Source organism: Pomacea canaliculata, linkage group LG3, assembly GCF_003073045.1.
Source record: "Pomacea canaliculata isolate SZHN2017 linkage group LG3, ASM307304v1, whole genome shotgun sequence".
Lineage (NCBI taxonomy): Eukaryota > Metazoa > Mollusca > Gastropoda > Architaenioglossa > Ampullariidae > Pomacea > Pomacea canaliculata.
In genome coordinates, this window is record NC_037592.1 from 16,397,469 (window position 1) to 16,425,218 (window position 27,750).

The following is a 27,750-nucleotide window of genomic DNA, read 5'->3' on the forward strand; positions in this document are numbered from 1 at the left end:
CTAATTTTTTTTAAATACACTTCCGCAGGTTTTTATATGTACATGGAGGCAAACTCAAGGAGTATGTATCAACGAGCATGGCTGTACAGCTCCGCAATCCCTCCAGGCCCACAGATATGCATCAGCTTCTGGTACCATATGTATGGACAAGGTGAACGATGTTTCTTTCTTCTTTAATTTTACCCTACTATTAAGAGCTATGCTCTTTAACCAAACAAATTATTGCCCCTGGTCAGAGGGATTATATAGGTTCCTTGCCACCAGAAGCCCACTGAACACCAGGTGCTTTTACAACCACTATGATAGAGCATTCAGTAAAAGAGAGTTCAGCGGTAGGGGAGCCCAGTAATGTAGTGGTTAAAACACTTGCTTGTCCATAGGCATTGTATAATAGTAATTATTTTATTTTATGACTGTAGAATTGCACATGTACATGTAAATAAAAAGTCTAATATTAATGGTACTTGAAAGTATCCTTTTTCCCTTCCAAGTTAGTTTCATTATCACATTACATTTAGTGTGAAGTAAATAAATTTGCTAAGTATTGAATTTTTGACTCACATTATATATCATGCCTATCAACAGATGAGGGCACTTTACAACTGTACCAAGTTGAAGCTGCACGTACTGTGAGTTTAATGAATGTCACAGGAGACCAGGGCAATTTCTGGCACTACTGGGAGACTACCACAAGTTGTAGCTACTACTTTCAGGTAAACTGATCTGAGCCTTATAAGATTTGAGAATGGGCTATGTATCTGTACTTCAATAACAAGTGGTGGCAACATTATGCCTGAACACATCTACAGTCATAGTGCTACAGAACTGCATCCACAACCAGAAAACTTTCAACCACCAAAACATACATGTTCATTAGTAATACATTTATAAACTTTAGGTGAGAAAATCGAAGTACAGATGAAGAGGACTTGCTAAAAGTTTCCTATAGTGATATTGTGTGAAAGAAGATTGAAATAAATAAACATATTTAATTGGTTTGATGGGTGTATTTATCAAAAGAAAGCAAAGTTAACGGAGAGAGGGCTATAGACCTGTAGACATTGACAGATCAACATTTGCCTCTGTTTAGTTTTGGTTTATATGCTAAGTTCCATTTGTATCTGCGAGCTTATGAGCTGCACTATTTGTATGAAATGTGCAGTTTATTTACTCCTATAGGCAGCTGCTATTATTTATTAGGTGATCAGTGATTAGGTCATGTTGTGCCTTAATTTTCTGGCATAAAGTACGTTCACTTTTCTAGCTGACATTTGAAGGTACAGTGGGGAAAGGCTATCAGGGGGATATTGCCATTGATGATGTGTCAGTGAAACCAGGAAACTGTACTGGTCCACCATCTGCTACTGACACACCAGGAATTTCACAAGTTACTTATCGTAGGTATTTTCCATCATGTGTTTTAGACAAAGCACTTAACCATTTCTTTTCTTATAATGTTATTAGTATCTATTTGCCTGTTATTGTTGTTAACAGAGTATTTGCTATTCTGTAGATTCTGCTTCAATAGATAACCATCATTCTATCAACAATCAATCCATCATCAATCATCATCCATCCATCATCCAGCAAGCAATTCATCCATCATCAATCATCAATCAATCTCTACTTAAACAAATCATAAGTGTGAGTTTTTTTTACTTTATGTCTACTTAAAAAAGTCACAAGAGTCTTACCTCATATATTTTTTATTGTTTTATGTCTACTTGAACAAGTAACAAGTATGTTGTTTTCTTGGGCTTGTTTTTAGCACCCACACAGTATGACTGTAACTTCGACCAGGCAAACATTTGTACTTGGACTCAGGACCCCACAGACAAGTTTGACTGGACTCTGCATCATGGTACAACTTCTTCTCTGCAGACAGGCCCTAGTTATGACCACACACAGCAGAACAGCCATGGTGAGTCCTAATTTTGTGCAGTTACTGGAAAAAAACTCTGAAAGAGTTTCCTGGTACAGCATAGAAGAAGTACAATTTCATCATCTTTATTTAATACATATCTTTTCCAGGCATTAGAATACTCAGGCCTTGAGATATTGTGCATGTGTAGTTGTTATTGAGTCTATTAGAATAAGCAATGATGAGGCTGACTGTAGGCTTGGTGATAAAGGAACAGATACTTCTTTCAGATATAATCGTTTACTTTATTTACACAGGTTACTATATATATACTGAAGCATCCAATCAGCCTGCCAATGCCACTGCCCGCATTGTTAGCCAAAATATGACCATAGGGGATGTTGGAACATGTGTTCACTTCTGGTTTCACATGTATGGCAGCAGTATTGGAACACTCAATGTCTATGGTCAGCAAGGTACAGACAATTCAATTGTTAATTCTTTGCCTTTCATATCCTGCTTTTTAATTTCAACTGATTTCTGTCTGGTGGACTAGGATTTTACATTTCTAGAAGTTTCATAAATTATTATTTACTAACATTTTTGATCTTCTTGTGAATCTGATGTGGAGTGTAGGGGATAGGTATAAATATATATGGGGGTGTATGTATGTCTGGGTGTTTTGTCTTTGTGTTGTGTATGTGTGTGGAGAGGAAGCTGTCTCTGTGCCAGGGCGTTTTGTCTTCATTTTATGTGTGCAGGAGTCTGGGTGTGTCTTTGTATTGTGCACTTGTATGTTCCTCTTGGCAATAATATGTGCAAATGTATATACAGGGAAGGTGAGAGAAAGGTAAAGCCAATTAAGTAGCAAGCCAGTCTTGCAAGGCTAACCCCATATGGTCTTATCCTCTACAGGCCAGAACCTGGGAAGCCCCCTGTGGACAAGATCAGGTGAACAAGGAGACAAGTGGATCAGTGCAGCTCTGTACCTCACACCTCAAGCTCTCTCCCCTCCTCAGAGTCAGCCAACTCTTGTGCAGGTATGTAATTTGTTGACAATATTATTCTGTATTTACATTGCCAACATAAAGAATAAAATTACTTTCTGTTCAAGGGTAATTAAAATAGCCAAAAAATGTCATTTTGTTTTTAGAAAAAAAACTTCAATTATATTTTACATGGTTAAAACCAATAAGAAAGCTCTGGCTTCTGTAATATTACTCTATGGTTGTGACCAATAACATTTGTTTTGCATGTCTCCACAAAGGGCACACTCATATTTGTTCTGTTGAAGAACATTTAGCATCTGTATGCTGATATCTGTGCTGGATTGTTTCTATGACTCATGGCTAGTTTGATTTGATGTACAGACCTGTTCAATTTCCTCTTGAACAAATGGTCTCTAGTCTCATCACAGAATTTCACCACTCACTAACAGCTCTGCATGGTGTTAGATGGACCACAAAACAGCAATTATTCAAGAGCATTCACTAGTTTGGTCTCTTTGCACCTCATTGAACAGAGTGAAAAAAAATGAATCTTCGATACTTTATTTTTAATTTTAAAAATAGAATGATGACCTTTCCTATAATTGACCTATGATATTTTCTGTGTGCTATTATTTATATCATCAACATTAATCTCTGCTTTGTTGTGATCTTTGCTACTTATAATACTAACTCCTTGCTTTTCAGTTTTTAGATCTACTGGCAATTTTCATAAACTATTTTCTTTAACTTTTCAGTTGCAGATCTAAAGCATTATTTTAAGTCTGGCTCTCCACTAACAAATAAAATGGCCTTATTTCTGCTGTTTTGAATTCCGTTTCTTTATTTCACATGAACGTTATTTGTTTTTTCTCACAAATTATTTAAAAGTCTGAACCTACACGGAGATTCCACAAATTAGAAGCCCTCCACAGATATTATTTCTCAGAATGCGAGGCTAGATTTTTCTGGTTTGCATGTACATGCATGTTTAATAATATGTGTCTTTGTTATTTAGATTATCTTTGAAGGTGTGGTTACTGGGGGCTACTCCGGTGACATAGCATTGGATGACATCTATTTTAATGATGGCAACTGTCCTAAATCAGGTGACAATTCATTTTGATACTCAGATGTATAGTCTTTTTTACTAAGACATTGGCAGCCCCTTTCAGTTGGGCCCATGCGGTTCCAACATCCTTTGCCTTGCTTTCTACTGTTCTTTTCTAAGTCTGCTTTGGTCTCCCAGCTCTCCTCTTCCCCTGAGGATTCCAGTCAAGTGCCTGCTTGATAATGGTGTCAGCTGGTTTGTGCTACAATATTTACAATCAATAAATTCATTCTCAGGCTTCATTGACCTAGGGATGGGCAGACTAGAACATATTGAATTTGCTCATGTACTCGTTTCAGTTTTTCCATCTACAAAAATTCTTTCAATCTTCCCACACCCTGGTTCTACCAAACAAACCCTAATTCATCTGACATAAGCACATCTGAACATTGTGACCATGTTAACTTTTCCCTTATAACTTTAAGCTATAGTTCTGCAATACCAGAGGCTATAGCAACGATAGCATTTTCTGTAGAAGTGGTGGATATATCCCACACAACACACCATGCAGTAATGTAATGTTCCTTTCTCTATACAGCATTGATTGCACTTTTGTAGACCTGAGAAAGTGAGTGTAAGATTGCTATGTATAAGTTTATCTATTATATTTAAAGGCTGATGCATGTAAATTGTTAATGTTACATTTATAGGGTAGATCACTCTTGTTTTTTTTTCCCCAGTGAATTGTGATTTTGAATCAGAAGACATTTGTGGGTATACTCAAGAGACAAATGGCAATTATGACTGGACTAGGCAAAGGGGTCACACACCAAGCACAGGAACAGGGCCTGCCACAGACCATACCTATGGCACAATGAGTGGTAAGTTTAGCAATAGAGTAGGATGTGCAATGTCTGATCAGTGTCTTGATATGCACATTATCATTGGGCTATTCTGATATGAGCCAAAATAAAGCATAAACTTTGGCATGTTCAGTGTTTCCTACTGGTTTGGTTTTAATCTCTGCCACCACTTATAAATACAGTAATTGTATGTTTGCGCATGTGAGTAAAAGATGTTTGGCTCCTTGTTCTCCTTAAAAAATTTTCTTTGTAATTTGAAGTGGAGACTTCATATTTCCTTAAGCATGAGAGAAAATAAAATTTGGTTTTCCCAGTGATTGTTTTATGTTGTCTAGTAGTGATAGACATTGTGATTTTTACACTATTAAAACTGAATAATCTTTCAAAGTTTTATTTTATCAACTCTCATTTCTGCTCATTTTTGCTTAAAAAAACAAAATTTTAGACTTGGTGAACTTCTACAAGCTGAAGTTTGCTTCCCTTTTGATATGCTCTAATCTTGAGAACATTCGAAATTGTAAATCTTTGCTGGCCCAGGCCAATCTGATTTTTTTTCACTGTGTATTTTCTCTTCACATTACACTATATACCCTTATCTCTTCCATCTGTCAAGGATATTATATGTATGCTGAAGCTTCTGATGCAAATCCTGGTGACACTACAACACTGTTAAGTCCTATGCAGCCTGCCACAACAGGCAAGTGCCTGCACTTTTACTACCACATGAGTGGCACAGGCATGGGAACACTGAGGGTGTCCTTCAGGGCCAGGGGTATAATTTACATATTGTGGCGCCGCTTTTCTGACCAGGGTGATGTGTGGCATACAGCACAGGTCTCCATCGATTCCAACTTCCAGTACCAGGTAAAATCGCCAAGTGTGAATATTAAACTTTAATTACAAACATAGAGTGGAGAAAATGATCATGGTGTAAAGCAACAACTCTTGAGAATCACCGGTATTACACTTTTGGGTTTTTTTTTCATAGGAAACAGATTTTTTTAGCAGTGCAATCATGTATACTTACAGACAGAAATAATAGTTTGTGAACTGCAACACAGGATTCAAAAGTAGACCATCAGACTAAAGAAAAACAAAAGCTAGCTGCTTGAGTTGGTGTAGAAATGATAATAAATAATTAAGTAATGTACTAGCATGGTAACATTAATGACATTAGCTGGTAGTACAAATGACAACAATCTTACTCATGTTACCAGTCCTACAGAAGAAATAATTTCTTACTTACTTCCCAGAATTAAAAATTGTGTAAGTATAAAGTGGATCTTTTTAAAAGCACATAGCAAGAGCAGCTTAAATGTGTATTATATTCACCTGCTCCAAAGTCACTGGAACAGCCTGGAGTGCTCTTTAGACTCTGCATTAGAGGTAGACACTCCTGTGATGACAGGCATGTCCAACTTCCATTGAGCCACCAATTTGTTTACCTGGACCAACATACTGAGGCTGTCCTTTGTTTTGGCTGTGTGGCTTCTAAATATTACTGTGTGCAAATGAATGTAGCTGTCTGAAACATGAATGCATGAGTCTGTTGGGAGGATATGAATAGGTTAAGGTATTGTTTTGTGCTTTTATATCAAGCTTCTCTGATTGCTCTTTGGGATGTATAAAGTGTTATCATACTAGTCTATCATGTGTGCTCTCTCATCTCATAATAACCACATTATCAGGCAGTGGAGAATTCTTTGCAACTTAAAATTCATTTTATCAAGCATAAGTAATATTTTTCCAATGTATTTTTATGATACAAAAAATACCTTTTCTTTGGTGTTAAGCATTTTTAAACCCCCATACTCCAAAATCTGTTATGAACTACATTTAAGGGCACCTGGCAAGATGACTGTTAGTGGTAGTACTAGTTTGTTTGTCGATCACGAAAACATTATTTTCCCAATAAACTACACTTAAGTGCATGGGGCAAGATGACTGTTATAGTGGTATTACTAGTTTGATAGTCAATCATGAAAAAACCCAAGAGGAAATGAAAGTCTGGCTGCCAGTCTGTTTTCTAAAGCTTGATGACATGAAATTTATCGATTTTTGAAAAATGCTTTCAGATGGTCAAGCAGACTGTTAAGTCTACGTGGATTATGCATTTAAGCAGAGTGCATTGTAATAAACTTTTAGTAAGGGATAAAGGTTCGTTCAAGATAATCACTTAAGACTGTTGTCATATGCAAGAGCTTCACTGCAGAACTTTGTATGAAAAATGTCAGAAACAGGTGACTGTTGCTTGTAGGACTGTAACTGTCTAACAGATTTACTGATACTGGTTCATCTTAGCAGTAACAGATTTAGACCTGGAGGTTTGCACTATCATAATCCAACATTTTTTTCTTGCAGGTGGAGTTTCAAGCTACACGGGGCAGTACTTATCAAAGTGACATAGCTATAGATGATATTGAGCTACAAGATGGTCTCTGTCCCCCACCAGCCTCATGTGACTTTGAACAAGGACAATGTGCCTGGAGCAATGACAACACTGGTGATGAATTTGACTGGATTCGCTCTCAAGGTTCCACCATCACTGCAAATACTGGCCCTACAAGTGACCACACTCTGCAGAATATTAAAGGTTAGTTTATGGGATGTAATGAGCATAGAGCAAGGTGTTGAGATGTGATATGTGTTGAATATGTTCAGAGATGCTCGTTTTTGCATTTATGTAAGCAAGAGAGAGGTAAAGAGAGCACTTTTTAACGTGTTTTTGAAGCATGTGTAATTATACTTGAAATTTTATTTGTAGGGCACTACATGTACATAGAGGCATCTCAACCTAGAAAAACTGGAGACAGAGCTCGACTGCATTCAGAAATTCTGAAAAACAGTTCACATCCCCAGTGCCTCACCTTCTGGTACAGCATGAATGGTGTTGGCATGGGTACCCTCTCTGTATATAAGGACTTGGTCACTAACACTTCAAAACTTATTCAGCTCTGGACCCTGAGTGGAGACCATGGAGCTCAGTGGCAGAAAGCCTCAGTCCCTGTTAGAGAAAACAAGGAAGAGTTTATGCTGGTGTTTGAAGGAGTGGTTGGCAGTTCCTACCTCAGTGATATGGCCATTGATGATGTCAGTCTGACAGATGGAGACTGCTCTTCTAGTAGTCAGCCATCACCATTTACCTGCAGAAATAAGCAGACTGTGACTAGTGATAAAGTGTGCAACTTTGTGAAGGACTGTTCTGATGGCAGCGATGAGGTTCAGTGTGGAAACTGTACCTTTGAGGTAGATTTGTGTGGGTATAATGACATTAGCAAGGGTTCTTTTAGGTACCTGCGTACCAGTAATGCTACATCAACAAAGAGTCTTCCAATTCCATTTGACCATTCTTACAACAAAAACAATGGATACCTGCTATATGTGGACACAAGCCAAGGAACTTTCAACTCTTTGGCCACATTAGCAAGTCCTGTACTTCATCAGTCTTCTCCAGCCTGCCAGCTGTATTTCTACTACTTCATCATTGGTAGTGCTGGTGCTGGTCAGCTTCAGGTCTCTGTCATGACTGGAGACACCAAAACCATTGTCTGGCAGCTCCGTACCAGCTCTGTTACTAACCAGTGGCTACTTGCTGTGGCAGACATAGGTGCTTTTAATGGAGACTTCCAGATTTACATAGAAGCCAAGAGATTTTTGTCATATGGCAGCCTTGTCATAGATGATGTTCAGCTCCTTAACTGTGGATACCCATCACCACAAACATATTGCCCTCCTGGTTCCTTTCAGTGCCAGATGGGATCGTGTATTAACGAGGATCAAGTGTGTGATGGGGAGAAGGACTGTGGTCAGCAGGATAATAGTGATGAAGCCACCTGTACGGCTGCCCACATGTGTGACTTTGAGCACTCACTCTGTGACTGGGCTCAGGATGTCACAGATGATTTTGACTGGGTAATCATGAGTGGTCAGACCCCAACTCCAGACACAGGTCCCTTTCGTGACCACACTACAGGTCTTGTGACAGGACATTATGTTTACACAGAGTCTTCTGCACCACGTCGCTCTGGTCAAAAGGCAAGACTACTTAGTCCAGTAATCCAGCCTACTACAGCCAGTGACAACTGCTATCTTGTTGTCTACTACAACATGAATGGTAGAACTATGGGTGACTTTAATGTCTACATGCAAACATCATCCAATGGTTACCCTAGCACTTTGATTCATCGCTCAGGTGACCTTGGTCCTGTGTGGGTGCGAGATTCACGACTTCTTGTTTCTGCTCAACCATTTTCTCTTATAGTTGAAGGTGTTATTGGCTCTAGCTATTATAGTGACTTAGCTGTGGATGACATTGTATTGTCAGCAGGCTGTAGATTTTCACAAAATACTCTTCCTACAGCTGGTTACACGGTAACTGACACAACCCCCAGAGTTTGTGCAACGAGCCAGTACCAGTGTGCAAATGGCGACTGCATAGACCAGTCTCGTTACTGTGACTTCTCCAAGGATTGTTCAGATGGCTCTGATGAGTTGACATGTGGCGTCTGCAATTTTGAGGCAGGACTGTGTGGCTACAAAGATTTAAGTGTTGGACGCTACAACTGGACACTGAGCTACCCAGCTTTGATGGGGGTGGTGGGCCCAGCTTCAGATCACACTCTGGGAAATAGACAGGGTCACTATGCTTACGTGGAGGGTGACAGAGGAGTGTTTCAACAAGTGGCCAGACTGCAAAGCCCTCCATTGCCAGCACTTTCTACTAACTGCATTATAAATGTTTTTTACTATATTTCAAGTCACCAGTTTGGTTCCCTTCAAGTGGGGATGACTGTTAATGATTCCTTTAGACCCATATATACCTTGTCTTACAATCTTTGGTTAGAATGGCGGTCCCTAAATGTGTACATAGGCAGATTAGGTGGTCTACCAGCAGGCTCTCATCTTGAGTTCCGTGTGATGCCTGGCCAAGGAGCTCTTGTCAACAACTCTGCTGATGTGGCAATAGATGATATTACCTTTACTTACTGCAATCCAAGACAGCTACCCCCCACTGTCAGCTGCACTTTTGAGACTGGCTTCTGCATCTGGAACCAGAGCACCAGTGACCAGATGGACTGGTTAAGGCACCAGGGCTCAGCACCAACTGCACACACTGGCCCATCTGGTGACCATTTAACAGGTGCAGGTTACTACGCCTACATTGAAACATCACCACCAACAAGACCAGGTGATTCAGCAGTCCTGCAGACTCCATGGCTGCTGCCTACAGATTCTACAGGTTACTGTTTGACTTTCTGGTATTACATGTTTGGATCGACCATGGGTAATCTCACACTTAACTTAATGACATCACAGGGCGTTCAGACATTCTGGTCTAAACATGGACCTCAGGGTGATCAGTGGAGACAAGCCAAGCGCACCATTATTTCCACAACAGAGTACTCCCTCTTCTTCCAGGCTTCTTCAGGTGGTTACCTTGGAGACATTGCAATAGATGACATCTCAGCATCAAGGGGACCTTGTCCTCCTACACCATCTTGTGACTTTGAAGAGGACACATGTTCGTGGACACAGAGCAGCATGGGTAATATCAACTGGACCATGGGCACCAATGGTTCCACAGCCATGGGAACAGGACCAAGACTAGATCACACATTTGGTTCAGACTCAGGCCACTTTTTGTTTCTACGTGGAGCAGATCTGGAGATAAGGCAGTTCTTACCAGCACATTACTTAACGGTGTTTCATTATTTTGCTTACAGTTCTGGTATTACATGCATGGACAACATACAGGGTCACTGAATATATCTGTCACTGTAAATGGAACTTCCCCACCTCAGTATTTGTGGAGCATGCAGGGAGACCAAGAAAACCAATGGAAGCATGCGTCAGTCAGTCTCCCCTATCTGAGAAATCAACAGTTCAGGATCCTAATGCAAGGCATCAGCACTGGTGGTCAGCAAGAAAACATTGCTGTTGATGACATCAGCTTCAACACTGGAGTTTGTCCATTAGGTAGCTGCAGTTTTGAAGCTGATATGTGTTCTTACTCTAATGTATTTACTGGTGATGACTTTGACTGGCAGAGAGGCAGTGGGGGATCATCAAGTCGCACATTGGGTCCATCTACTGACCACACACGCCACACATCAGCTGGGCACTACATGTACCTGGAAACTTCTGGTGCCAACCTCACAGCAGGGCAGAAGGCGTGGCTAGTGAGTGAGACTCTGCCATCTCCTATCAATCCAACAGGGGGATGTCTTACCTTCTATTATCACTTGTATGGGGTGGGAATAGGCACTCTGAATGTCTATACACGATCTGCATCCACTCATAACTTGACTCTCATCTGGTCTCTAAGCGGCAACCAGGGCAATGTGTGGAACTATGGCAGAGCTCCTATACTGACTAAAAACTCATATGAGATCATCATTGAAGGTGTTTATGGAGGCAACACTACAGGAGATATTGCCATTGATGACATCTCTCTATCATCTTATCGTTGTTTTAGCATTATCCAACCTACTACTACTCCCAGGGTTTTAACATCGACACTGACATACCCTCCTACCTCCATAGACTGTGACTTTGAGTCAGACATCTGTAACTGGCAGCAAGATACTAGTGACCAGTTCAACTGGGAGGTCCAAGCTGGCAGAACACTGACTGGGACAGGTCCCACTGCTGACCACACTTACAGTACTCTTCGAGGGCACTTTGCCTACATCAACTCATCACATGACTCAGCAAACAGCTCTGCTCGTCTGATCAGTCCAGCACTGACCATTGGACCCCAAGGTGTCTGCTTCAAGTTCTGGTACTACATGTATGGAAGCTCTATTAACCGATTAACTCTTCTGGCTCAGAGCAATGGAAAAAGTCAAGCAGTAAGCATTACTTATTGTTAATTTATCTTTATTCTATTGATGAAAGTTTTATTTCTAAAATCTTTTGGTAAGTTTTTGTCATTATTACATTTCAGCTTTATGTTTTAGTTATCAAGGGAAGTTTTTTAATTATATCTGTATTTTTGGATCAGTAACACAGTAGCATTAGAATATCAGACAGGAGAAATTCAGCAGATGGTTCTTTGCCTTTTCATCCCCACCGTTTTTAATTCTTTTCTCCTTTGTTTTTAAACTGTATCCACAATCAAAGCCTTTAAATCTGGCCGCAGAACATTAAACCATTGAGCTTTCATCCACAAGGGAAATGTGCTTTAAAAATTCAGCCATTATTACTTTTTTATTACAGAGGTGGTAGCAAAATTACTTAATATATAGATACTTAAAAACTAAAACTCATAGGAATCCCGCTAAAGACACATTCTGTTTTCAACAACCACCCACTCCTTACAGACATAATATAAAAAATCCCGAATTTTAGAAAAAGAAGCTTTTAAGAAGTATGAAGACCAACAGCAAAGTAACTAGTTTGTATTTAATTATTTATACAGGCAGATTTAATAAAAGAAGAAATAAAACAAACATGGGTAGGGACCAGGTGGCAGTTTTACCACATGGTTACTTCATGGAGGTTGAAAGTCTTTGCTTAAGAGTAATGTGCTGTATTTATCACAATGGAGATAGTATAATCAGACTGATTCACTTTTTACCTGGCTGACTAAACACTGCAACCAGTCCATCAGTGATCATAGCTCCTTAAACCTGCCACCAATCAGTGAATCCTTTGTTGTTCCAGGAAGAAGACAAAAGTTCCATAGGAGAATTTTCCACTAAATTCTAGCTCTTACTTGTCAGTCTTATATTGTTGTGGACAGTTTTGTTTTTTTATGTACTGCCCACTGGCACCATGAGCTTGTATTACTGGACTGCTTACAGAGGATTTATTCAATTAACTACTAGAACAAGGCTTTGCAGCAAACAGCTTCCAATTTATCGAATGATGACAATGGCTATGTCAGCAGTCTGTGAGAGTAACAACAATATATAAACAGTCAAGAGGTGGTTCATACTGCTGCATGGTAGGATGCCACTGTGCAAGTATCAAATGTTTTGGTGTAAGTTTCTTTTTTGCCTTCCCAGGCAGGTATATCAAGAAAGAGCCAGACAAGTGGTGAGCAGCTGTGATTCATGCTATAGGCCGTTCAGACAAAAGATTCAGTCCAATCAAGTTCATGATCCAATTCAGAATGCAAAGACTTCAGTGATTTTAGATGTCCGTGTTTATGTATGTTTCACTCTATTTATCAAATCAGATCAAATCAGACTTTATTGTCTGTCTAGGATACCCAAGACAGAAATTTTTCTTTTGCTCACAAGGGCAGGCATACATACTCAAACAGACATTTAACACACAGTTAGGAGTAAAGATACATTATCATGGTAGTTGGATCTCCGTCAAATGGTCATTAATGGTCATTATCATTCCATAAGAAAGATTTCCGACTAATGTTGCAAATAACTTTGTGTTCTAAATAGGCAAGGGTTTGCTTAATAGTGCAAAAAAGCAATACACACGGTAATTTTAGTGTTCACATAAAAAGTCTCGCTAAATTCCATCTTTGCGTTGCTCTTCTGGTCCTTGCCTTCCAGAAGTCTGGTGGTCAGTTGCTCACCAAGACTAACAGCAGAGAACTTTGCTAGAGGGTGTCTTAATCTCAGCAGACAGACATCAGCCCACCTATATAGGTCTGTGCTGGCACTAAGCTGACCTTGAAATCGATAAAAGACCATGCTTTTTCCGAAAAAGTGTGTTCTCTACCGTGTGTTATTCAGCTCTGGATCGGATGGTTCTTCTAATCTCATTATGAGTACTTTGTATGTGATGCCCCTTTTAATTCTAGATCTTGATGTGTACAAGATGACTGAGGTTTCAGTGTCCAGCACTTTGCAACACCCAGACAACCTGTAGTTGTCTAATTAATTTAATCGTTAATAAGTTGTCTAATTACAAGCAGCTATACCATGTGGAGAGTAGGGAGGTTTGAGTTACATGAACCACCATCCTGTGGAACCAAATCAAAATGGCGTTTCTCCTGTACTTGGAGCTAGCCGCCTCACAGTAACCAGGTCTTTGGGAGGGATTCTGCTCTGACAAGTAGGACCTGTCACCTTAGATTATGTTAAACTCTGGGGTGAGGGGCAAAGAAGGGAGGAGAGGGAAAGCCCTGTCGCCTTGTGGCAACTGTACTTTTTTATTTCTGTTTATACAGTGATATCCTTACACCTGCAGAGAAATGTGCACAAGCCAATCACACATGAAATTGCACCAGCAAATAAAATATGATTTATAGCATTCCTTCTTTCTGATCATTGTTTCAGTTATGGACACGGTCAGGAACTCGAGGACCTCAGTGGAGATATAGTCAGGTACATATACGCACTAATGGATCTACAGTCTTTATCCTAGAAGGTCTACCAGGAGTTGGTGCACATGGGGATATTGCACTTGATGACATTTCAGTGAATGTTGACCACTGCCCTGCTGAAGTAATCTGTGACTTTGAGAACGATGAATGTGGATACACCCAGGCATATGATGACAACTTTGACTGGGTCATGAAGACTGCTACAGCCAGTGTCATAGTTTCTGCCCCCTCTACAGACCACACTTTTGGTACATCTCTAGGACATTACATGTACACCATATCTAGACTGCCACCTGGCAGTTTTGCACGGCTGGACAGTCCCTTTCTGGAGGCAACTTCAGGCTCCTGTTTGCAGTTTTGGTATAACATGCATGGGTACAATCTTCAGGGAGCAACAGTGGGCACACTTAATGTGTACACTCGTAGTGATGGTGCTCTTAGTAACGCCATATTCACGCGGACAGGAGAGCAGGGTGCTGAGTGGGAAATTGCCCAAGCCACTCTCCGCAGTACTGTCCCATTCAAGGTGACATTTGAAGGTGTAGTTGGAAATGGATTCTTCAATGCTATCTGTATAGATGACATCACTGTTCAGCCTGGTGCTTGTCCTGGTGAAGGTAACTGTGACTTTGAGGAGAACCTTTGTACATGGAAGAACACTGCTGTGGGAGATAACTTCGATTGGCTGCAAGGACAGAACCAACCACTGGCAGGTTTTTCAGGCACTGTTGTTGACCACACGCTGAACACAGTCTATGGTGTTTATATGTACACTGACTCATCTCCACCTCGTCAGACTGGTGACAAAGCCTGGCTTGTTTCACCATCATTTGATAACTCTACAGCTCGCTGTCTGTCACTGTGGTACATGATGGCTACAAGAGGCGCTATCAACATCAAAGTCATTCGCTTTGACCAATGGTTCTCTCATAAATGTTGCAAGCATAAATCAGGTTAGTGAACTTCTTAAATCAAGATTTATGTGATTTGATGTTTTTGGGTGAAGGGGAAACTTTCTTCAGCTACACTTATGGGACTGTCATATATAGGAGTGCAATGGTGTTATTCAGAAGCTGAGAGCTGCATTTACCTATTCAAAAAACGTTTTTAGCTTTATTTTTATGCTTTTTTCACTTTTTGGTTTCTGCTTACTGTGTGTGTGTATATAGGCATGTATTGTTCAGTCATTAACGGTTCTTTACTTTCCTGTATTGTGGTGTTTCAGGAGGGAACTGACTGGCAGTTGTCAAGAGTGACCATAGCTAACATAAATTTCTCTTACCGCATTGTAATAGAGCACATTATTCAGACTCCTGGTATGAGTGATGTTGCTATTGATGACATCTCAGTACAGATAGGAAACTGCAGTGTATTGCCCACAATGTCTCCACAGCAGTGTGCCTTCACCGTGTCCTGGATCAACCACATGCATTGCTCGCAACAAAGTCTGTGATTTTGTTTCTGACTGTCCCCATGGAGAGGAGGAAACAGCTTGTGGCTACAACTGCAACTTTGACAATCAGACTTGCCACTGGGTCAGCAACAGTGAAGGAACCTATGTCTGGACAAAATATCGTGGTGCTACTCCTGATTCCAACACAGGACCAGACAGAGATCACACCACTAACTCTGGCGTTGGCTACTACTTGTACACAGATGCCTCTAATGGAACTCGTTATGACCAGGCTCTCCTTCAGAGCCCACTGTTCCAGAGCTCTTCAGCCACATGCCAGCTAAGCCTCTGGTACCACATGTTTGGCAGTGGGGTTGGAGATCTTTTTGTCTTGAAGGAGGAAGGTGTCACCAGAACATACCTGTGGAAAACTAGCGGTGACCATGGTAATCGATGGAATCAAGCAGTTATTCCTATTGAGCGGATGGCCTCACCTTTCACTCTGACAATTGGATCTACAAGATCCTTTAATGTTCTTGGTGACATTGCCATTGATGACATTTTTTTCCAGCACTGTTCCTTCCCAGACCCAGCTACCAGCTGCACAGCATACAACACCTTTACGTGCAGGAGCCAGGCTTGTGTTCCAACACAGAATGTATGTGACTTTGTTGATGACTGTGGAGATGGCACTGATGAACTTGACTACACCTGTGATGATTATATTCGCTGTGACTTTGAGTCAAGCATGTGTGGATGGAATCAAGATGTTACAGACAATCTGGACTGGATTCGACTTGCAGGACCCACCCCTACATCAGAAACTGGCCCTTTGCATGACCACACCCTGGGTACCAGTTCAGGACATTACATCTATGTAAAAAGCTCTGACCCTCACAAAGAAGGAGCCACAGCCAGGATTATTAGTCGTGCCTTTCAAGCTTCTGCGTCAGCTCCATACTGTCAATTGAAGTTTTTCTACTACATGTATGGCCAAACCATAGGCAGTTTGTCAGTTTACACTCGAAATTCTTTCTATGGTCCACTTGTTAAAAGGTTCAGCAGATCTGGTGAGATAGGCAATTATTGGGTGAGCTCTGTGGTACCTATCTATGACACAAAGCCTTTCCAAATCATAATAGAAGCAACCTTGCACAATGCTTCTTTGGGAGACATAGGAATAGATGACACCATCTTCACTTCAGCATGCAAACTTCTGACAACAGACTTCCCCATAGGCACACCAGGTTCTTCAGTCACAACGCCTTCACCTTGTGGTGACCCCAGTGTTTACTATCAATGTTCAGATGGTTCAAGATGTATATCCAGATCTCTGGTGTGTGATTTTGTTACCCAATGTACTGATGGTTCAGATGAAGCCAACTGTGGGACATGTGATTTTCAGCAAGGTATGTGTGGTTGGCAGGACATCAGTGTTGATAAGTATGTGTGGGAACGACACAATGGCTCCACAGCTTCTGCCATTTCAGGCCCAAACGCAGACCACACCACAGGGAAGACCACTGGAAACTATATTTATGTAGACTCAACTGCAACAGATGACTATGGGAAGCAGTGATGATATCACCTGTGTACGGTGCCATTGGTGCTGGCTGTGAAATCAGTTTCTGGGTGCACAAGAAAACATTTGCATACCTGAGTCTTTACCTAGTTCCTCCAGGACAAAATCCATATAATGGTGAGCGTATTCAAGTGTGGCAAGTTTCAGCATCTCTGGGCAGTAACTGGACCAGTGCTACAGCTGGTTTAGGGGCACATCCCCCTGGTTACAGGCTTGTTTTTGAAGGTATTTTACGTTCAGTTGATGGTGACATTGCTCTTGATGACATTTCGTTCAGTCCCAGCTGTGCTCTTGGCTCAAATATGCTTTTTTGTGCATCAAATCAGTTCCAGTGTGATAACCACATCTGTGTAGATAAGACAAAAGTTTGTGATTTCACTAATGACTGTGGAGACAATTCAGATGAAAAGAATTGCTCCAGCTATGTTGAGCGTTGCAACTTTGAGGTGGATTTGTGCAATTGGATTCAGGATCAGACAGATGTATTTGACTGGACCAGAAAATCAGGGTCTACCACCACAGCAGGCACTGGCCCTGACAGAGATCACACATTAGGTACTGAGACTGGAACATACTTGTACTTAGAGAGTTCTAACAGAAAACTTAATGACACTGCCAGGTTAAAAAGCCTGATTTTCCAGCCAGCATCAGAAGGTCAGTGCTACATGCGATTTTTTCATCACATGCTTGGAAAGGACATTAATGCTCTTAACATCTACATAGAAGGAGCAGAACAAGGCTCGAGAGCACTGCTGCTGTCTATTCATGGTCAGCAGGGTGATGAGTGGCGCAAGACCATCCTCAGCATTGTTAGTGCATATAACTTTAGGATTGTGATTGAAGGGACAACAGGGGCCAGTGACCTTGGTGACATAGGCTTGGATGATATCTCTTTCACACCAGGCTGTCGTCTGGCAGTAGGGGCAAGTCTACCACCGGTGCTCCCAACAAGCATCAATCAGTGTCCTACAGGAACATTTTTTTGTGGACTAAACCCACCATGTCGCTTGGATGTTTACCTGTGTAACTTTTACTCTGACTGTGTAGAAGGACGAGACGAAGCTCAGTGTCCATCAGTTTGTGATTTTGAAAATGGTGATTATCAATTTGTCCCTATGTGTGGGTGGACCAATCAAGCAGAAGGCAATGCAGCAGACTGGATTTTAAGGACTCCTATTTCCTCAGGTTATCCTGCAGTGGATCACAATCCAGGGACATCTTCTGGACATTTTGTTGGAGTTATATTCCCTGTCACCCAGTCTGTGCATGCTAATTCATGGCTGGTGTCTCAGATTTATAGAAATTCAGGTCCTTCCTGCAGGTTTAATTTCTGGTACATGCACAGTGGCAGTACCATCCTTAATCTTTATCTTTTTGTCAGGTCTGGTGGTGCAGACCAGCAAATCTGGGCACTGCCTGCCACTAGGCCTACACCACATGTTTGGCACAATGCTACTGCCTTGATACCCTCTTGTGTATCAGAATTTCAGCTTGTGTTTGAGCTGCAGGACTGAGCAATGGTTATGCTGCTCTTGATGACTACTCCTTCCAGAACTGCGGATTACCTTCCATGAGCTCTTCTCCTCCTGTCTGCAATGAATTAAGTGAATTTCAGTGTGGCAATGGGCAGTGCATACCCAAAGGCCAAGTATGCGACATGCAGTCAGACTGCTGTGACAATTCTGATGAGTCTCCTTACCAGTGCTATGCATATAAAAAAATTGATTTTGAGCAGGGCTTGGATGGTTTTGTGCAGCTGACTGATGACAATTTTAATTGGACACGTCATCGGGGTCCAACAGAGACATCAGGGACAGGTCCCTCACAAGATCACACAACTGATTCTACATCTGGATACTATTTATATATTGAATCTTCGCCTCCTCAGCAGCTAAATGACAAAGCTCGTCTAGCTTACTATCTACCAGCACCCACTCCTGGCTTCTATTGTAGCATGCGTTTGTGGTACCACATGTATGGAGCACACTCAGGGAGCCTTAACATCTACAGTCAAGATGCAGCAGGTAACACTATCCCTTACCAAACCCTGGCCTTAGACCATGGCAACCAATGGCGGAAATCAGAAGTCACTTTTGATGCACAGCTTCCTTTCTCAGCAATCATTGAAGGAGTCGTAGGGGTGGGACAACTGAGTGACATAGCAATCGATGATGTCTCTTTCACACCAGGATGTGGCATAGGATCACTTTTTCCTCCCTCACTGCCACCAACAACACAGTCTTCCACTGGTTTACCTTTCCCACCATGCCAAGCTGGTCAGTTCCAATGTGCATCCACTGGCATGTGCATCCCAGGAGAAAACCAGTGTGACTTTAACACAGACTGTCCTGATAACAGCGATGAAATGTCATGTTTCACCATTGGTACCTGTACTTTCTCATCCTCTTTCTGTGGGTGGACAGAATACATTCCAGATTCAATGGACTGGCAGTGTGTGAGGCCTAGTGATATTCACAATGTCACAACTTCCCCACAAAAAGATGGCGATGGGTCAAGCAATGGCTATTTTCTGTACTTACAGGACACTCAAAATGGTAACACCAATGGCCAGACAGACAGACTAATGAGTCCAGTGTACAGCATGTGTGTTGGAGAATGCAAGATTCAGTTCTCATACTTCATACAGGGATCTAACCCAGGAACTCTAGCTCTCTCAATCTTTTCATCTTCTGTGAACAACACTCTGTGGAAATCAGTCAGCACTGCATCAGATCAGTGGGTCACAGAAATTGTTGGAATTGACCGAAGGAAAGACAAGTTCTCTCTTCAGTTTGAACGTTTAGATGCACCTAACATGTCAGGCACTATTGCCATTGATAACATTGAGTTTTCTAACTGTGGACTACCACTGCCTATTTCAGAGTGCCCATCAGACTTATTCAACTGCTCAAACCATGCTTGTATTGATAGCAGTCTCATTTGTGATCACATGGATGACTGTGGTGACAATTCTGATGAAAGTCCCAGCCTGTGTACTCAGTACAAAATGTATGACTTTGATGAAAACCCACAGAATCTTGGTGATTTCAGTCAGGGGTTGACCAAGGTTGACGACCAGCAAGACTGGTCACTGTACAAAGGAAACAGTACACCAGGCCTTCCCACCATGGATCACACAACAGGCACCCACTATGGACAGTACATCTATCTCTGGGCCTCCAACAGGACCAAGTTTGGGGACACAGCATGGCTTGTGTCTACACCCTTCCAAGCCTCTACCTCAGACAAACCTTGTTCACTGCACTTCTTTTACTATATTTACGGCAGCAATGGACATCAGATCAACATCATGTATCGTACCCATAACAACGGACCAGCTGACCAAGTAGTATGGTCAGTGAGTAGCAGCTATGGAGCCATTTGGCAGAGAGCATCCGTACGGATTAGTGTCTCCCAGCCATTCCAGGTCATCATTGAAGGTCAACTAAGGGGCAGCAGCTATGGTGTAGCCATTGATGACCTTTCCCTCAGCCCTGGCTGCTCTGTCAGTGACAGTCCACTGCCAGCACTACCAGTAACCCCACCAACCACACCTCCTCCAGCCTGTACAAGCAACCAGTACTTATGTATCATCAACAGGATGTGCATCAGCAACAGGAGTCGATGTGATGGTGTCAGTGATTGCCCTGACTCCTCAGATGAACTTGGCTGTGGTGAGACAATAAATTGTTGGTTTCAAATAAATAGTAACTGCTTTCCATAAACATACAAGTGTTCCGTTTTAAAGAAAATGTAAAAAAAAAGAAAAAAAAATATATTTGGTAACATTGACATACAGAAATATATCCATTATGCTAGATTGTTCTGAAGAACCTGTGGTTTGTTATATAGAAGTAGCAGATATCCATTTTCTTATTAGACTTTATATTTGGAGAGGACACATTATTACTTTCCTGCAATTCTCAATAAATTTATAGGGTTTTTTTAATTGTGCAGGCTGCAGCAAGGATAAATTTAGATGTGGTAATGGTGTTTGTATTAACTTGGACAAGAAATGTGATGCAGCCAATGACTGTAGTGATGAGAATGCATCAGATGAAAAGGATCCAAGCTGTGCCTTGTATTTGCGCTTCAGTTTTGAGAGTTCTAGCTTCGGTGAATTTACCCAAGGCCACACAGGCATAGAAGATAAGACTGACTGGCAGATTGGGCAAGCAAGCAGCATGTCATTCTCAGGACTTCCACTTACAGACCACACCACTGGGAAATCCTCTGGACATTTCTTGTTTGCAAGGTCTAATAACCCTGGAGACACAGCCTGGCTCATTTCTCGACCATTTGGAGCGACAGCAGGACAGAACTGCCAGATGAAGCTTTTCTTCTACATCTTTGGCAGCAGTGTGCATCATCTCAGCATCCTGTACCGCACACACAATGCTGGGCCTCCTGATGGGCAGATCTGGACAAGTGCTGGTCAGCAGGGCCCCAAATGGCTGGAAGCTTCACCCCTCATCAGTATTGCCACACCTTTCCAGATTATTATTGAAGCATATGTGGCCATGGCCAATCAAGCTATTGCTATTGATGATGTGTCTTTTACACCTGATTGCCAGCACAGTGTTACCAGCCTGCCACCAATGCCAGTCATTACAACAGTGAAACCAGTGACTCTTGCAACTGCTGCAACCAGAACATCACAACCTTTGCTACCAGTGTGTAGAAACACTGAGTTGATGTGTGATAACCAACTGCAGTGTTATCCCAAAGCTCAGTTATGTGATAACAGGAATGACTGTACTGATGGAAGTGATGAAGCAAAGTCCAAATGCAGTAAGTCTTTCTAAATTGCTCTTTCCATTATTTGCAGGACCCTCAATTTGTTGGGATATTATACTTAACTTGATTCACTTTTGATAAATGTGTAGGTGGCTTAGAAGTATGGTTTATCTGACAGTTGATGAAGATGACACCAGCATTTCACAATACCTCCAAGTGTTTGCACTTTCTAGAAATAAAATCTGGTTTTTAGTGCTAAACTAATCTCCCCAAAGCCATGGGTCATTCTTTATACCATTTACCTTAGTAAGATTACCCTCAGTCTACATAATAAGGCTTGACAATCTTACTTCTTTAGGCTGACAGAAAGACTAATGGGAACAAAATTTGAAGATACTCAGCACATGGTGAGAGAACTGGCAAGATAAGTTCCCTTAGTAGAAGCATGGAGCAGGATATATGTATATACCCCTGTGCTGGTCTGGAAAGAGCAACAATGAACACAGGCTATCAGCTTCTTCAGCCTTAAGCTAAGAGAAGCCAAGGGTGACCTGTGTGAGGGTATCTTCATCAGATTTCACACTGATTACAGTGTCTTTTAATACCTGCCTCCTAAACATACACTAAAACCAATGAAAAGTTCATTCTGGAGGTATTCTTCATCAACAACTGTGCTGTCTTTGCCCATTCTTACGAAGCATTGCAGATAACTGTCTACAACTTTTCCCCAGTAGCAGAGGCCTTTGGTCTTACCATAAGAAAGACGCTCATTATGTGCCTCCACAGATCAGCATTAGCAGGCACATACTAACACTGTACCAACACAGTACTTGATGTCATAGCACCGAAGAACATCACTTGCTGCAAAACATCCAGAGAAAGCCTTGGAATCCAGGTGTAAGGTTTGTTGCAATGGTAGTTCCAGGGGCGCTTTTCTAGAGGTGGTGTTCCATTTCATAGGTTTTGTTCCCCATAGGTCATGGTGATAGCAAACCGCAACAGACAATAGTAGCGGCCTCTGTCTTCAAAAACGGCTTGGCAAGTGCTAACGTTTGTGATCCCTTTTTGTTTTCATGACCTAGTCATGTAATTGAATAACAGTAAAGGTCCTGTAGATGGTTCTGTTTCACAGGGGGTGCCCCCTCCTGGCGAATTGGATGATACTGAATTTTCTTGATTTTTGTCTGTTTTGGGGCATCTTTTTCCTGGTTTTTCTTTTTTGCACTTTTCTAGAAGTCTAGTTTTTTGTTTGTACAATTAATGAACAGAAATAGAAAGAAGAGAGAGAAGAAAGGGAGAAATAGCAAGAACTGTGCTACCAGCTAGCTCCAAGCCAACGCACAAGATTGGCCCAAGCTTTGTGCTTTATTGGTCTTGACTGGCACAGATATTGACTCTTCCTTGGTTGCAATATTGGACCAAGATGGAAATGAAAATTGGCCCACACTTGGAAAAATCCTGGTCATATCTTGGTCATATCCAATGCATCACCCATCTTATCCCAATACTGGACCAGCGTATATAGCAATGGGCCAATCTTGGGCCAAACATCCATTGCCCAAGATTCCAAGCAAACCCCACATTTCAGCCAATCTTGACCCAATGATGTTTTTGGTTGTATTTGGTCCTTATTAACCCAGTTTAGCTGCCGTTCTGTAGCTCAAGACAGCATAGTTTAATATTAAAACATTGCCATTCATTTTGGTCTGTAAAATGTCCTTGAGTTGACAAGTCATTAGAACAAGACTAACACTAGCTCGTTGATAGGTGTCCAAGTTCACATCACATTAATTTTAGTTTATGTTTGGTATTGGTATAATAAGAATTTTTAAATGTTGACTGATGAGACATAAAGATGTTTTAGAAATTTTTATGGAGATTTAGAATTGACATCAATATTAAGCAGTATGGTTGACCAGAATAAATAAAAAATAAATTTCATGTATTACGTCTGCAAGTTAGACACAGCAGGTACTCAGGATGTGAAAACACTTCTAGCTTTATTGAAATATGATAGCATTTATATTGATAAAGCTTAAAATACTGTCTACAGAAAGTGCGTTTATTATGTGTTTGACTTAGGCTTGACACAAAAAAGTGGACAACACTTTAAATGCAAGCACTGAGTATACAGAAGGTTTGAAAGAAAGAAATGGTAAACTGAATCCTAAATAAAATTAGCTAACGTAGGGTTGGTTTACATGTCACTCACTGATTATTCATGTATAGAAGTGTATGATTTTCATAGCATTTCAAACTACTCAAAGACCACCTAAATGTTTTGACTTACCTCAATAGCTTATATTATCTTTGTTAGCCTGCTATCCTGACTTTTGCTTGAATGGCGGCCACTGCTTGGTTCAAGCTGGTATGGGACCTACATGCAGGTAAGCACCTAGTTTAGGCTATATCCAATACTGTAATACAGTAAATAGTGGAATAAAGTTAAGAGTGTTCTAGGAGTCAAGTATGAGAAATATGTTTTAATGCATGTGCCAGAAACATAAACAATACTTATACTACTAAATAGTTTAGTACACAATTTGCGTGCATGCAGAGACATATTGGAGGCTTTTTCTTGAGGATTGGTAATCTTGCAACAGAACATTTTCAAAATTGTGAAATAGGCTTTACAAAGCAAGATAGCTAATTAGGTTTTGTGAAACTTGACATTTATATTTTGTTTTAGATGTGTCAACAACTATTCAGGCTTTTACTGTAATGAACAGCCTACTATCAATCCAACATCTGCATTCCATCAGGGTAGCAACAGTAACACAGGTAAGCTTCATTCTCTGCTTTATCTCCTTCAAACAAATTCTTTTACCCTTTATTCGCCATTACTCTTACCCTAGCTGCCTGACTGAAGTGTTCAGGTTGTTCTTGTTAATTGCTAGTGTAGCCTTCCTCCAGTCATTTTGCAGTGTGGTATTAGCCTGTTTTCTTTTAACAAAATAGACATCTAACTACTTGTTAGCATCAGATTTTCAGTTTCAAAAGTATTTAGAAACATTATAGCCTTTGTATACTGCCCCAGAACAGTTGCGTAGATGTGATTGTAAAGAAATCTTTTTGCAACTAGAAATTTTGAATAGAAAAGATTCATTGGTATTCACTGTCCTGGGAAGACCAGCTAACACAGGTTTGAAAAGAAGAAAAACAGTTGGAAGTCGTCAACAACAAGTTGAAAGATTATTTTGTTCGTCATCATAAACATGGTATTTACAGCAAAATTCTGACTGCTACTGCTTCAACCTATGGTAATCAGATGTCCCAAGACAATGATATGGGATATATTTGAAGCCAGCAAAATAAATACAGTATGACACAGTGCATCATTTAATTCCTGAAATCTTCAGAAGTTTCATTCAACTTCAACATTCAAAAATTACACCTTTTAAAATATATATTTCATATACATGTACATTTTTCAATATTTTGATGGTTCAAAATGACAAGTTAACAACAAGGCATTTTCAGTTTTATTTCAGAGTTAGAAACAGAATATCTCACATCTCTCATTAACTCATGACAGAATACTTTTTAAATCACACTATATAAAGGCCCTTGTAGGAAAAGCGATTTCTTGATACCTGGCCCTAAACCTTTAAATATCCCCTACAATCACATTTTAGGTTTAGTGTGAAATATTATTGAAAACTTTTTTCCCAAGTCATCAGTTTTCTTAAACCGCAAAGGACTTGCGGTGATATTCTAGTACAATAATAGTTGTTAAATTTAATGCTTATATGTAAAACACGGTATTTCAGAATATGTCAGTTATCTCACGGTATTTTACTGTCAGATTAATTACAGGTGTAGAGGGATGCAAATTGTCTTACTAATGATTTGTCAAATCTCAGAGCAAGATCATATTTCAACAAATCTGGGTGAATAGCCCCATCCCCTCCCCTCCCCTTCTTGACATTCACACCTTCAAACATTAGCTTGCAGAGAAAGAGGTCAACAACACAAACATTATTATTGCACATGGTTAATTTTGTCAAGGAGTGTTTTCCCACCTTTGCTTAAAAATACCCTAGTGAGGTCACTTCTCAACACTATATACCACCCAGTTTCCAACTTGTCTTTTCCTCGATCTCTAAGATCATGAAGGAAATATGTTGTTTATCTTTCCCTTCTGTCGTATGTTCTCTACGTGTTGTTCTTGTATCAAGCGCTAGGATCACTCTCATTATGATCATGAGTAAGCACTATGCAAATTACACATTTATTATTGTTATATGTTTATATAATGAAGACCTCAGCAAATGGGAGAGCTGTGACCATAAACCAATTAGGTGTATCTGTGTACAAACATGGTGTAACAATTTTGACCTCTTTCTCTGTGTGTTTGTAGGCCTGTAGTTCAAGAACCAGGTTTGAAGAAACAGTATCTTGCATTGAGCTTTACCCAGTAATTAAGAAAAAAAGTTGCACTCAAATAGAACTATAAGATTTTGCTATCTAGACTAAACAGCTTGTGTTATTTTCATTTGTAACAGAGAAATGGGCAGCTCCAGTGGGTGTGATTCTGGCACTACTTGCCATCATTGCAGTTGTTGGCATCTATATTCTTCACAAAAGAAACAGAGGGTAAATTTGTTGGCAAATTATTGAGTATGTGTGATGCATGGCTCTGTGTGTGTGTGTGTAAAAATTTTTTTAAAGTACTTTAAAACATCTTGTGATGAAATTTTCTGAGAAATTATTTAATGTTTGATTATGTAGGCATAGGTTTCCATTTGGATTCTGGCGGCGAACTGGTTCCAGTGATGGCCTTGCCAATCCTATTTATGACTATGGCACAGGAGATTCTGATGTAAGCATACTAACCTATTTTAAAATAATAAAATTTTTCATTATAATGCAGTTGAAGAGGAGAGTAAGTAAATGGTCCATTCTAGATGGAAAATAAATTTTAATTTTGTATTCAAGAACTAGGAGACAAAGACTGGATGTAATTAGCACAAAACTTTGGATTATTTTGTATAACTTTTGCAGACCTTTGAAAACATTCAAGTGACATGCACATTGTTCCTTAGTTGAAAGATTTTTATACTTCAGTTTATGAATAGTGGCTTATTATGTGTCTTTCTGATTTATGCTATGAAATATGGTCAACATGTGTGTACAGGTACATGCTGCTGAACTAGAGCCTCCAAACTTACAAGATTTTGAAAACCCATCTGGGGTAAGAGAACGCTTTCCCTTTGTGTGATTTAGAACGTTAACTAAGAAAACAAATACTACATCATTTTAATAAGTGTTTCTAATAAGGATATCTTTTTTTCCAGATGATTACATTCAGCACATCAGGATCAGTTGATAACCCTCTCTACACAGAAGCTTAATAAACAGCTCGTGTCCACTTTACACTTAGGCATGAAAAAAAAGTACTTCATTTTCTGTCAACATTCAAATGGATAATAAAAGTTCTGTTCATAAAACTTATCAATGTGCTGCAAGACTTTTCCACTCACAAGTTTTGCAGTTTTCAAAAGGTTTTTATTTCTTCTATGACTGTGTGTGCGTGAGCAAATAGGCGACAGAAAGACATGTCTGCATGTGTTGTGTGTTCTTGTAAAGGTCTGTGCATGCACCATTTTGTAGTCTTGTCCATAAATTTCTCACATGCACAATAGAGCTAATACTCCCTATCTTTCTCTAGTGCTGATGTAGCCAGTAACTACCCCCTTCTCCCCGCCAAACATGTACCTATTCCTCCGTGCGTGTGCATGCGTGCCATGTTCCATACTACTATACTGGCACAAGTGTTACTGTTCTGTGTATTTTTATGTTGTAGAAGATTGTTACTGACTTGCAAAACATACATTCAACAGTTGCACAGAACTTGCACCACTAGAAAGTATAGGTCTTTTAAGTGTACCTATATCGCCACACTTGACCCCCATCTCATTTGTCATTGGCTCTGGCGTTGGAAGAACATTTAATTCTGTAACTCATGTCTATATATGTTTA

At 40.4% G+C, this 27,750-nt stretch overlaps 5 protein-coding genes across 5 annotated transcripts in view; all 5 read left to right on the forward strand.

Annotated features, from left to right (window-relative positions):
* The window catches only part of LOC112558576 (MAM and LDL-receptor class A domain-containing protein 2-like), a 15,781-nt gene extending 5,220 nt beyond the window's left edge, over window positions 1-10,561 (forward strand). The window contains exons 7-17 of the mRNA XM_025229115.1: window positions 29-151; window positions 586-713; window positions 1,265-1,397; window positions 1,769-1,921; window positions 2,179-2,337; window positions 2,777-2,901; window positions 3,866-3,956; window positions 4,639-4,779; window positions 5,375-5,625; window positions 7,123-7,354; window positions 7,526-10,561. Coding sequence (XP_025084900.1) covers window positions 29-151; window positions 586-713; window positions 1,265-1,397; window positions 1,769-1,921; window positions 2,179-2,337; window positions 2,777-2,901; window positions 3,866-3,956; window positions 4,639-4,779; window positions 5,375-5,625; window positions 7,123-7,354; window positions 7,526-10,524 — 4,535 coding nt within the window. The 3' untranslated portion in view covers window positions 10,525-10,561. The remainder of the gene's footprint in view (window positions 1-28; window positions 152-585; window positions 714-1,264; window positions 1,398-1,768; window positions 1,922-2,178; window positions 2,338-2,776; window positions 2,902-3,865; window positions 3,957-4,638; window positions 4,780-5,374; window positions 5,626-7,122; window positions 7,355-7,525) is intronic.
* LOC112558581 (MAM and LDL-receptor class A domain-containing protein 1-like) lies at window positions 10,526-15,474 on the forward strand. Its single transcript, XM_025229121.1, has 3 exons — window positions 10,526-11,612; window positions 14,010-15,009; window positions 15,282-15,474. Exons 1-3 carry the CDS (start codon window positions 10,575-10,577, stop codon window positions 15,290-15,292), a joined length of 2,049 nt encoding a protein of 682 aa, XP_025084906.1. The 5' UTR covers window positions 10,526-10,574; the 3' UTR covers window positions 15,293-15,474.
* Window positions 15,375-17,056, forward strand: LOC112558974 (MAM and LDL-receptor class A domain-containing protein 1-like). Its single transcript, XM_025229754.1, has 2 exons — window positions 15,375-15,378; window positions 15,425-17,056. Exons 1-2 carry the CDS (start codon window positions 15,375-15,377, stop codon window positions 17,026-17,028), a joined length of 1,608 nt encoding a protein of 535 aa, XP_025085539.1. The 3' UTR covers window positions 17,029-17,056.
* LOC112558975 (MAM and LDL-receptor class A domain-containing protein 1-like) lies at window positions 17,028-18,545 on the forward strand. The gene has a single exon (XM_025229755.1). It carries the CDS (start codon window positions 17,028-17,030, stop codon window positions 18,543-18,545), a length of 1,518 nt encoding a protein of 505 aa, XP_025085540.1.
* Window positions 18,546-18,572: 27 nt separating this feature from the next.
* LOC112558580 (MAM and LDL-receptor class A domain-containing protein 2-like) lies at window positions 18,573-27,222 on the forward strand. The gene is made up of 8 exons (XM_025229120.1): window positions 18,573-20,705; window positions 20,989-21,822; window positions 24,086-24,155; window positions 24,458-24,549; window positions 26,274-26,364; window positions 26,500-26,590; window positions 26,906-26,962; window positions 27,066-27,222. The coding sequence occupies exons 1-8, from the start codon at window positions 18,602-18,604 to the stop codon at window positions 27,120-27,122; spliced, it is 3,396 nt and encodes a 1,131-aa protein (XP_025084905.1). The 5' UTR covers window positions 18,573-18,601; the 3' UTR covers window positions 27,123-27,222.
* Window positions 27,223-27,750: the final 528 nt, after the last annotated feature.

Bases quoted from the DNA above. Each gene is read 5' to 3' on its own strand.
- LOC112558581 (XM_025229121.1), top strand. From the start codon at position 10,575: ATGCAGGGAGACCAAGAAAACCAATGGAAGCATGCGTCAGTCAGTCTC. The intron at 11,613-14,009 runs GTAAGCATTACT...TCATTGTTTCAG, and splicing joins GCAATGGAAAAAGTCAAGCA to TTATGGACACGGTCAGGAAC.
- LOC112558975 (XM_025229755.1), top strand. From the start codon at position 17,028: ATGATATCACCTGTGTACGGTGCCATTGGTGCTGGCTGTGAAATCAGT.
- LOC112558580 (XM_025229120.1), top strand. From the start codon at position 18,602: ATGAGCTCTTCTCCTCCTGTCTGCAATGAATTAAGTGAATTTCAGTGT. The intron at 20,706-20,988 runs GTGAGACAATAA...TTAATTGTGCAG, and splicing joins CTCAGATGAACTTGGCTGTG to GCTGCAGCAAGGATAAATTT. The intron at 24,550-26,273 runs GTAAGCTTCATT...CATTTGTAACAG, and splicing joins GGGTAGCAACAGTAACACAG to AGAAATGGGCAGCTCCAGTG.